Source organism: Cnephaeus nilssonii (assembly GCF_951640355.1).
Source record: "Cnephaeus nilssonii genome assembly, chromosome: 6".
NCBI classification, from domain to species: Eukaryota; Metazoa; Chordata; class Mammalia; order Chiroptera; family Vespertilionidae; genus Cnephaeus; species Cnephaeus nilssonii.
In genome coordinates this window covers 49817823-49828751 of record NC_137077.1, presented here as the reverse complement: position 1 = coordinate 49828751, position 10929 = coordinate 49817823, and the positions used below count along the sequence as shown (strand labels likewise).

Sequence of the window (10929 nt, the reverse complement as noted above, 5' to 3'; positions counted from 1 at the left end):
AGTGTTCCTAATAACATCTTCAATACTTTTACGCAGTCCCAGAGTCGCCGCTGAGCTCACCTTTAAGACGAGTCTTTGGGGAGTTGCTGGCAAACTCCCCAAGCCAATAAACAACATAAAATGCCTTTTCACTACTTTTATGCCGCCAGCCCTCGCTCTCCCCTCCAATAAAAGGGCCAGGAAGGACCAGAGAGGCCAGAGGAACCTGAGCAGCGCACCCACAGCCCTGGAAGACGCCCGCTGGCTCAGGCTCTGCTCAGACCCACACCATGTCCTGCCGCTCCTACCGGATCAACTCGGGATGTGGGGTCACCAGGACCTTCAGCTCCTGCTCGGCTGTGGCCCCCAAAACCGGCAGCCGCTGCTGCATCACCGCCGCCCCTTATAGGGGGGTGTCCTGCTACCGGGGGCTGACCGGGGGCTTCGGTAGCCGCAGCCTCTCTCACCTGGGTGCCTGTGGGCCCCGCATGGCGGTGGGCGGCTTCCGCTCCGGCTCCTGCGGACGCAGCTTCGGATACCGCTCAGGCGGCGTGTGCGGACCCAGCCCGCCCTGCATCACCACCGTGTCCGTCAATGAGAGCCTCCTCACGCCCCTCAACCTGGAGATCGACCCCGATGCGCAGTGCGTGAAGCATGAGGAGAAGGAGCAGATCAAGTGTCTCAACAACAGGTTCGCTGCCTTCATCGACAAGGTCAGTGAGGCCCAGGAGGGTCCAGAGAAGGCTCCTGCCCTGGCATCCCTTGGCAAGGTCCTGGTCTGTTGGGGATGCGGCTTGGCAGCCAGGTGTGAGACAGCAGAGGGAGAGAAAGGCCACCGTTGTAGGCAGGAGGATTGATTTTCACTGTTTACTTCCAGCAAAGTGTATGGAGGGCCCAGAGTGGTCCAGAAATCAAGTCTGCGGTCTAAAGTGCTTGTGTGCTTCCTAAGATAGGAATATCAGAGCTGCCCCTGAAACACTGGACTGGGCGCTGGGTGCTGAAAGAATGGGCGCGAATGGGGAGAACAAAAGGCATGTGGCTCATGGCCCAGGCAGCACAGGAAGCGGCTGGGGCATGGCTGGGAGCCCCGTGCCTCCCGCATCCTTGCTCTGCCCCTCTGCAATTTGAGACCTCAGACAAATGGTGGTTGTGGGGATTTATGGGCTCATGCATGAAAAATGTGGGCACATAGTAAATGCTAGCTGTTAGCATTATTTTGCAAGGATAGTAGTGAGCAAGGAGGTGCGACAGCTATCCAAGCAGGCTCGGCAGCCTCTTTCACGGATGCCAGGCTGGGACTATGGAAGGGAAGGCAGCAGGCTGGTGAGAGGAGGCCCACTGCACCGTGTGATAAATGCCACCCACAAAGGCCACCTCTGCACCTCCCTTCGTACTGGCTCCTCCGGTGCCCATGATGCCTCACTCTGGTGGCATACATAGAACCAGGCTCTGAGGTCTGGGGTCTGGGGCTCTGGGGGTGACAGGGTGGCCGTCTGTGATCACTTTCTCTGTAGTGATCTAAGTTAATCCTCAAATTGACCCAATGGGGCACATTATTATCTCTATTTTTTTCAATAACGAACTGAAGCTGAGAGAGTTTAGATGAGTTATTTAGATACACTGTGGTGGGCAGGTGAAGTGGACTCAAAGGACAGCAGATCCTGGCTCCATCAATGTGCAGCAATAAGCTAGTGATTTCACACCAAGTACTGTTACCCCATCTGTATGCGGATGGAAATAACATCTCCCCACCCAAAGGATTGTAAGGATTGAATGAAATAGAGAAAGAATAGAGATATAGATATAGATATAGATATAGATATAGATATAGATATAGATATAGATATAGATATAGATATAGATATGTAGATATAGATGATATAGATATAGATGCTATGGATATAGATGGATGTGTGTGTGAGCATGTGTGTATCCTAGCACAGGCCCTGGTACCACATAGTAAATATTCAATAAGTGTTTCATAAAAGAATAAATGAATTATAACAATTGTTAATTATAGTGATTTCAGTAATAGTTAAGCTAGTGAAACACTTACTATGTGCCAGGGATTAACTTGTTCAGTTTTCACTACTTTAAGGAAAGTACTATCATCATCTCTGTTTTAGAAATGAGAAAACCAAGCACCAAGAGGTTAGACAACTTTCCCACTTAGAGTGGCAGACCTGGGGCTTGAACCAGACTTTTGGTGTCTAGCCTGAGTGCTTTCCCTCACACACACTCAGCCTGCCTGGGGGGGAGCCAGGGCCCTTGAGTTGCAGACACTCAACCCCATGGCTCAGCACTTGGCTGGACCTGGCTGTTCAGGGAACATCCGGGCAGAGGGAGATCTGTGGACCATGCACACCCTAGACTCCCCACCGAGTCTCTTCCCACACCCTGAGCAGGTGCGCTTCCTGGAGCAGCAGAACAAGCTGCTGGAGACCAAGTGGCAGTTCTACCAGAACCAGCGCTGCTGCGAGAGCAACCTGGAGCCGCTGTTCAATGGCTACATCGAGACGCTGAGGCGGGAGGCCGAGTGTGTGGAGGCCGACAGCGGGAGGCTGGCCTCCGAGCTCAACCACGTGCAGGAGGTGCTGGAGGGCTACAAGAAGAAGTGAGTGCAGCACAACCAGGGGGGACATAGCGGGAAGGGGAAGGCTCCGCCCACAACCTTCTAGAAGCAGCTTCTCTAAGATTCCTGCCATCAACAGGAGCTACCTGGATCCCCAGGCAATGTCCAGGAGAGACCTAGGTTTCTTCGGATTCTTTGGCTTCACCTCCACCGCTGGGAGGTCCTGTGGGTCTCAGAGCTGGTTTCAGAGGAGTGAGGAAAGGAATCCCAATGGGTTCTGCAGCTATCTTTGTTTCTGCCCCTCCCAGCTCACCTGTAAGACGTGGGCTCTGTGCTCGCCCTGCTCAGGGCATTAACTCTCTCTGGATCTAGACTTGGGGTGTAGAGAGGGATTCCCTAATCTCATCCCACAAGCAGAACTGGGGTGGAACAAGCTAGGCTGGCGCAAGCGCTAGCTCATGAATAACACACAAAAGAGACCATGAGAAGAACAAGATAACATTTGCAGGGAGTTCATCCCTTTTGACCCTGGAAGAGCTTGCCTGGGAACTGGGCTGGTATCTTAAGCGCCAGCCCCTCAGCTCTGGCCCCTCTGTCCCCCACACTCAGGTATGAAGAGGAGGTGGCTCTGAGAGCCACGGCAGAGAACGAGTTCGTGGTTCTAAAGAAGGTGAGGGCACTGGTCACAGGGCAGGCAGGGAGGGGCACCCAGCTGTGAAACCTCCACCGGGGTGCGCGGTCACCACACTGAACACAGGGGCACCTTCCTTCACTGGGCCTCCCACACACACCCTTCCTCCTCTCTCCACCACCAGGACGTGGATTGCGCATACCTGCGGAAATCAGACCTGGAGGCTAACGTGGAGGCCCTGGTGGAGGAGTCCAGCTTCCTGAAGCGCCTCTATGACGAGGTGAGGGGGCCCCTGCCAACCAGCCAGGGCAGTGGAGGGGAGATGTGGAGACCGGGGGGAGAGGGGCGAAGCTGTGTTGTGTGCATGTGTTTGCATGTGTATGTGTGATGTAAGCATGAAAAGAGCATGTACACACAAGCAAAAAGGACATGGTGTGTAGCTATCACAGACACCTGTATGTATGTGGAGTTGAGAGTCTGGCATACGTGTATGAGGACTGTGGATTGTGTGGGGTCGGGCCTCTCTATGTCTGAGCACTTCTGCGTGTTGTAGTGTGTATTGTGTGCCTGTGTGTGGTCTGTGCACATGTCAGTCTACACATGGATATGAAAGTACATATGTGAGGGTGAGGATCAGGGTGGGTTTCTAGTTAGACAGGCATCTTAATTAATGGGAAAATCACTAGTCCTGGCATTGAAACCCCAGTTCCCCTGGCGGGTGACTTTGAGTTAGGCCTTTTTCCTATGCTGGGCCTCAGTTTTCCCATTTGTTAAATCAGAGGCTGTCCCCAGCTGACCTCTAGGGCCCCTTCCAGCTTTGTTGCTTTATGATGTGACTGTGTGTGAATGAAAGCAGGTGGGAACATGGGGAGCAGCAGTCATGTAGCATTTATGACCAGTGTCCCCTCCGGAGAGTGGGCACTGCCCCCAGGGGTGGAGCACATGGCCCAGACCAGGCAACAGAACCAAATGCATTGGCTGTTGATCCCCCAGGAGCTCCAGGTCCTCCACGCCCACATCTCAGACACCTCGGTCATCGTCAAGATGGACAACAGCCGGGACCTGAACATGGACTGCGTCGTGGCTGAGATCAAGGCCCAGTACGATGACGTCGCCAGCCGCAGCCGGGCCGAGGCCGAGTCCTGGTACCGCAGCAAGGTGAGTGGCATAGGACACCTACCACCTAGACATGGCAGTGGGAGGGATGTGAGGTATATATTAGAAAAGGCTGCTTTTATCTAGGATTTCTGATCCTAAGGATGGTAACAGAGGCCAGACAGCTCTCAGGTTGAGGGGGCAGGGCAGGGCTTCCATGAGTGATTGCACAGGCTGAGCACTGTACAGCCTGCACTAACATCCATGGTGTCCTGAATGGGGGGATGTCTCATCCTGAGCCTCAGGAGCATCTCTGCTTCCCCCCAGTGCGAGGAGATGAAGGCCACAGTGATCCGTCACGGGGAGACCCTGCGCCGCACCAAGGAGGAGATCAATGAGCTGAACCGCATGATCCAGAGGCTGACCGCCGAGATTGAGAATGCCAAGTGCCAGGTACGGGTGTGGGGAGCACTCAGATACCGAGCACAGTCAGACGGCAGCACCAAGCCCTTTGCCCTCTGCCCCCAAGCAGGCCTCACAGTGTGCACATGACCCAGAGAGTGGGCAGGGGCTCTACCACATCACACACTTGAGCTGGGATGAGCTGTATTACTGATGACCCTCTTCTTGGCCACCCTGTGACCACCACCAAAGAGAGATGGTGAAAAGCTTACCCATCTCCTCCTTCATGTGTACATCCCATTAACTACCTGGTCATAGGGAGTTAACCTGCCTTTTCTCTGGGATCTTCCACTCCCTGCCCTAATCTATCAGCTTGGGCGAACTAAGCTGTGCCTTCTCTCTCATCCTTGTCTTCACTTCTCCTTCCCAATAGCGGGCCAAGCTGGAGGCTGCCGTGGCCGAGGCAGAGCAACAGGGCGAAGCGGCCATCAGCGATGCCCGCTGCAAGTTAGCTGAGCTGGAGGCCGCCCTGCAGAAGGCCAAGCAGGACATGGCCTGCCTGCTCAAGGAGTACCAGGAGGTGATGAACTCCAAGCTGGGCCTGGACATCGAGATCGCCACCTACAGGCGCCTGCTGGAGGGCGAGGAGCACAGGTGGGGCTAAGAAAGACCTTGTGGAGTACAGGAGTTCCTGGGGCATTAAATTTCCTTAAGCCCAAGTGTGAGCTACATCTCCACCCACCACTAGTACAGGTCAAGCTTCAATAACAATTATCAAATGCCTATTATGTGCTCAGCATGTGCTAAGTGCTCACAATCTGATGAGGTAGGAATCGTTTTTCCCATCCAAAGATAAGGAGTAAGACTCAGTGTTTGGTGACTTTCTCTGGCCACACAGTTAATAAGTGCAGTGGCCAGGACCTGCACCCAAGTCATGTGCCTCTGAAATCTATGGTCTTTGAGCAGCTGCCTGCAAGAGGCTGCAGGCAGGCTTGCTCGTTTTAAGGACAATGCATTCTATACTTATGCACACATACATGCGCGTAGTATCTCTTCATTGACCACAAAGCCCTTTCACACACACTGGTGCATGTGATTTGACTGCTTTCTGTGAGCCCAATCATACTACCCAGCGTGGGTCTGGTCTCCCAAATTGGAAGCAATGGTAGAGTTCATAATCTCACCTACCTCTGCTGAAAATCAGAAGACCTTGTCTCTGTGGTCAGAGAACAGTTAAAGAAAGTGAGCCTTTAATGCAGACTTGGGGGAGCCCTTCCCTCTTCTGGGGGTAGGATCTGTACTCAGGACGGCCCTCTCTGTGCCCAAGCAACCATCATCTCAATGAATCCAGCTCAGTGTCCAAAGTTAACCGTTCTCTTTCTCTACAGGCTGTGTGAAGGTGTGGGCGCCGTGAATGTTTGTAAGTATCTGCTGGAAATCCCCTAGAAAATGGCTTTGTTGATGGGCAAAGTTGAACCCTACAGCCTAGCCCCCCTGAACCTGGAAAGTTCCTTTCATCCTCCCCTGGAGTCTCACTGGGGACACGAAGAGTTGAGCGCCCTCCCTGGTGGAGAAGTGAACTGCAGGCCATGGAAATGGGGCTAAGCAGCTTTGCCCCTCTGGGTCCCCAGGGTCCCCTGGTCCTTCTTGCCCCAGTCCTCTAGAAGGGCTGAGAGGCTGAGGGGAGCTGGGTATGAGTTATTAACCACTTTGAGGAGGAGAAAGCGCCTGCCATGTGGAAGCCAATTGGCATCTGTCACGGGGTTGGTGAGATCATGGCGGGCCCCTCACCCCAAGGTGTCCCCTCTTCCCACAGGCGTCAGCAGCTCCCGCGGCGGAGTCACCTGTGGGGGCCTCACATGTAGCACCACCCCGGGGCGCCAGATTGTCTCCGGCCCCATGGCCACCGGGGGCAGCATCACGGTGATGGCTCCTGACTCCTGCGCCCCCTGCCAGCCGCGCCCCTCCAGCTTCAGTTGCGGGAGCAGCCGGTCTGTCCGCTTTGCATAGAGTCTGGGGCCACCTGCGTCCGTATGTGCACAGATGGTGTGTGAATGGAAATGTGGGCTTGCTTCTGGAATTTTCCACATGTTCCTACAGAGGGACAGACCCTGGGGCCGCTCCGCCACCTTCTCTTTTTAGGGAGTTGTTTCCTGTCTCCCATTGGCTTCCGTTAGAGAGTCATTCCCAGCCTTTCACTGAAGCCCAATTTAACTCAGAAATACCCGTGGCCAATTTGCACTGTTCACCAAGCTCTCTGGGTCATTACCAGTCACTCGGGTGGCTGGACATCATGGGAACTTGGCCTTCCCCTGGAACACGAAACGAGCCTAACCATCCTCAGGTCTCCAACAACATGAGAATCAGAGAGGAAGTTCCCCTACCCACCCGCCCCCCAGCACACCCCGCAGCTCCCTCTACTGGTTGGGAAGATTTCTGCAGGGAGCACCTGCCCCGTGGTCATTTTTGTGTGTTATGCTAGTCTTTCTGACTGACTGCCTTCCTCTGAGTTAACCTGTTCCAGCCAGACTCCTCACGTGACCTCCCATTGAGAGGCCCATTAAGGGGAGGGAAATCCTTTAGACTTTGGACAGGTATTGCTATTGAATGCACTTTATACATTTCAAAGAAAACTCCACAGTTGCTCCAGATCTCCCTCTGCCCGTGCAGGAGGGGTCTGTTCAACACGCAGCAGGTGGGATGTAGAAGGTTAGGCCACTTCCTGGGTCCCTGGCTTGTTACGACTGTCTGTGGGTGGCTTGCCTTCTGGGTTATCTCAATCGGTGTTTCAATAAATGCTGCTGCGATGCAAGGATATGTGATCTTATGAACACAGTGTGCGCCCCCTCCAGCATTCCGACTCTCAGCTCCCTCTTGCCCCATCTCCCGCTGGCCAAGCCTTTCCAGCCCCACCCCCACCCATGCAGTGTTTCCCCAATTCCCCAATGATTCTGCCTGTTCCTGTCCACTCCATAGCCTGATTCCAACTCAGTACTCCTTGGTCCACTCAGGCCTGGACCACAGCTCCAGCTCCCCCCATGACCTCTTCCTTCTTGACCATACCCCACATATCTGCAGCAGCCAGAGTCCCATCCCAAACTCATCACTCTCACCCTCTCCCGCCTGGTTCAAACCAGTTCCCAGCCTATGTGTGGGCTCCTTATGCCAAGCACAGGTTCCCTCCATCTCCTCTTTTTCCACCTGCTCCTCAGCCCACCCAGTGCTGATCTTCCTAGATGAGGACTCCACCTAATGGAGAGAGGTCTACCCTCTGAGGCCACCAAGGACTGTCCCACATGGGCACATAGGCCATCCCACACACACACACACACACCCTCCCATTTGCCTTTGCTCATTGCTCTCTGTACTTTCCCTCCCCACCCTCCCTTTCACACCACACATCTCCCTCCCCCTAAACCACAGTGTCCAAAACCCTGAGGATCTCTGGTTTTTGTCTTTGTGGCTTGGGTCCAGGGATGTCATTGGGTGTGCCTGGAGTCTGAATCAAGCTGGAAGTTCCTTGAGGGCAGGAAGTGTCTCCTCCTGGCTCTGACACCCAACTAGTCCTAAGATGTGGCTCCGGGCCATGTCAGGCCTGAGGTGGTTGGATAAACGCAGGCAGCTGGTAGAACAGGAGTTGTAGACATCAACCCTCTTGGACTCATCTCCATTTATCCATAGGAGGTGAGTCCAAGACACTATTCCACACAGATGTTCACCTGCCAGCCCCCCTCTGCTGCCCCATCCCCCGCCTTTCCCTGGGAGAAGTTAAGTCATTCTTATGAATCCTCACTTCAGGCCCAAAGGGTTGCAACTTCACAGGAGGCAGTGGCTCAGCACTTCTTCCGAGTGCTCAGCTGACACCTGTTCCCCTCCTTTCTCCCACCTGTCTGGGCCTTAAGGTTATGGTCATAGTCACAAGAGGCCAACGTTCCATTTGTGGCACCTCATTCACCCACAGGAAAGGGTAAATCTCAGGGGCTGAGAAGTCTGGAGATCAAAATTTCAGCATTAACTCTGCCATGTCTGAGGGACACCTTTGGCAAGAAGTGGCCTCCATGCTCTGGCCATCAGCCTGCGGACCTGGGGACCCTTTCCAGCCCTGCCACCTTCTGTGGTCCTGGGGTGCTGGAGTAAGTCTGTGCTTGGGGAAAACACCTTGATGTTACCATGGGTCTGGGCCAAGCATAACTAAAATGCCAAATACACCCCCCCAAATATGGCACCATGTTTTTAAAAAGGCGAACAGCCAGGAACTTAGAGATATTAATAAGCTTTTAATAAGTTCCCATGCTTGGTGTTTAAAGACCAGTCCACCGATCAGTCAGCCAGAGGCACCGTTGTTTTGAAGATGGAAGTTCTCCCGCAGCCCTCCTTGCAGCCAACAGCAAAATGCCGAGCAAACTCCTCTGGTTCAAGGGTTCCGGGGCTCCCACACTCTCCTGATAAAAGAGCTATTCCCAATGGAAAGCAAAAGGTGCAATTCAAGGGTAACTACACACTAAAGTTTTATTAGAAGAAAACAAATTTAAAGGAGAGGCCGAGTGGTCTGGAATCAAGAGTTTAGGGAAGTCAGAAGAGCAGGCGGCCCAAATGATAAAGTTGGCCCACGTGGGTGATTCCAGCGCTCTTTCCTGGGCTCCCCTTTCGTGTGAAACTCCATCAGAGAAAATCAGACCTTCTGTCTGTTTTCTACTCTATTTCAACTATTCAGTTCCCCCCAAAAAGTACACAGGGTCCCCAAAGGATGAAGAAGTATGCAGTACAGTCCTTTCAAAAACTCGGGGAGGCTTGGGCTTTGGAGTCTTCTTTTCCCTCTGAGGCAACCAGCACTCCTAGCCAAGTCTCAAGTCACCTCCACTTTGGACCATTGTCACCAACACCCACTCCCAACTGGCTCTGGCTCCCAGCCCCAGTGCCTCCAACTGCTGGAGGCTAAAACCAACCGTAGTTAGCATATTCATGCCAAAAGACCCATGGGAAGGCCAATGGACTTTGATATTCAGCAGGGCTGAAAATCAGCATAATATTGCCCTGCTGTGGGTTCAGTGGCTGAAGGCAATTCCCTAACCTGATAATCCTTTTACTTTTTACCAAACTTTACCTTTGATATGCCTATATGCATTGCTAAGGGAAAATGTGTATTCAAGTCAATAAAAAGCAGATGACCAGAAGTCAGTGAGCTTCTCCTCTAGAGAGAGATTTCCACTTGGCCCTCCATGCCTTCTAAATTCATATTTCTTGTCTAGTGTTTTCATTTGTGCGCAGCCCTTCTTCAAATCCTTAACCCTAGCAGTACTGGATGTGGCATCCAACTGTCCCCTGCTTCAATCTTTGGGATCTCAGGAAGCACAGATTGGTGTCATTACTCACCGGAGCCAAGCATAGTGACAAACTCGAATTAACCACATGATCAAGGAAATCGCTCTGCAATGCACATGGACACAGGAAATGACCAGCTGGAAATTCCCCGTGTCACACCTCGGCCACTCTCAGGAATGCGGACATTAAGAGGAGACAGAATTGAGTGTTCTATTCACTGAAAATTAGAGCAATGAGTACACCGGCACCAAGTTCTGTCCTCTTTGTGTTGGGGGACCTGCAGTGGGAGAGGGTTAGTCCACAACTGCCTCACACCACTTTCCTGCCCCCTGGGAATCCCCGCCCATTTCTGCTTTGTTCCAAAACAAAGGGACCCCCCCTCCCAACATGCCCGCTCTTGTTCCCTTGGTGCTATTGCACAATGGTGGTGAGAGGTGAGTAGCCAGAGGATGGAGAGAGGTGGAGGCAGCACTCAGAGGATGAGCTCTCGCATTAAAAACTGGAGAAAACACCAGAGGCACATGTATGTATATATACACATCCTGCACCGGCACCATCAAAAGAAAAGGCAACCCCTCCCCTATGCTTCCCCACAATCCCTCCCTGGGGCAGCAGGTGCCTGGTGGGATGCCTTTCCCTCTTCACAGAAGACCTGAAAGCCCTTTGAACCTGGTTTTACCCCTTGGTGGAATCCAGACCATGATGTGCCCAGAGTGCAGACCCTCAGAGTCCAGGAAGCAGAGACTAGGGGACCACTATCCTAAGAGAAATCTTGGTCCTCCCAAGTCCAAGAGGACCAATGTGCTCCCTGGGAACACATTCTGGAGACATTAGAAGAACTGCATTGCCAGGGAGAACAACTCAAAGGTTTTCCATGTCTTGAGATCAAATATATATTCTTATGGCAAAATATCTTCTACACATTCAG

At 52.9% G+C, this 10929-nt stretch overlaps 1 protein-coding gene across 1 annotated transcript; it reads left to right on the top strand.

Annotated features, from left to right (window-relative positions):
- Positions 1-269: 269 nt before the first annotated feature.
- On the top strand, positions 270-6689 carry LOC307101342 (keratin, type II cuticular Hb5; the record flags this gene model as incomplete). The annotated part of the gene is made up of 9 exons (XM_079774182.1): positions 270-692; positions 2385-2593; positions 3161-3221; positions 3367-3462; positions 4176-4340; positions 4605-4730; positions 5113-5333; positions 6068-6099; positions 6496-6689. The coding sequence occupies 9 exons, from the start codon at positions 270-272 to the stop codon at positions 6687-6689; spliced, it is 1527 nt and encodes a 508-aa protein (XP_079630308.1).
- Between the last annotated feature and the right edge of the window lie 4240 nt (positions 6690-10929).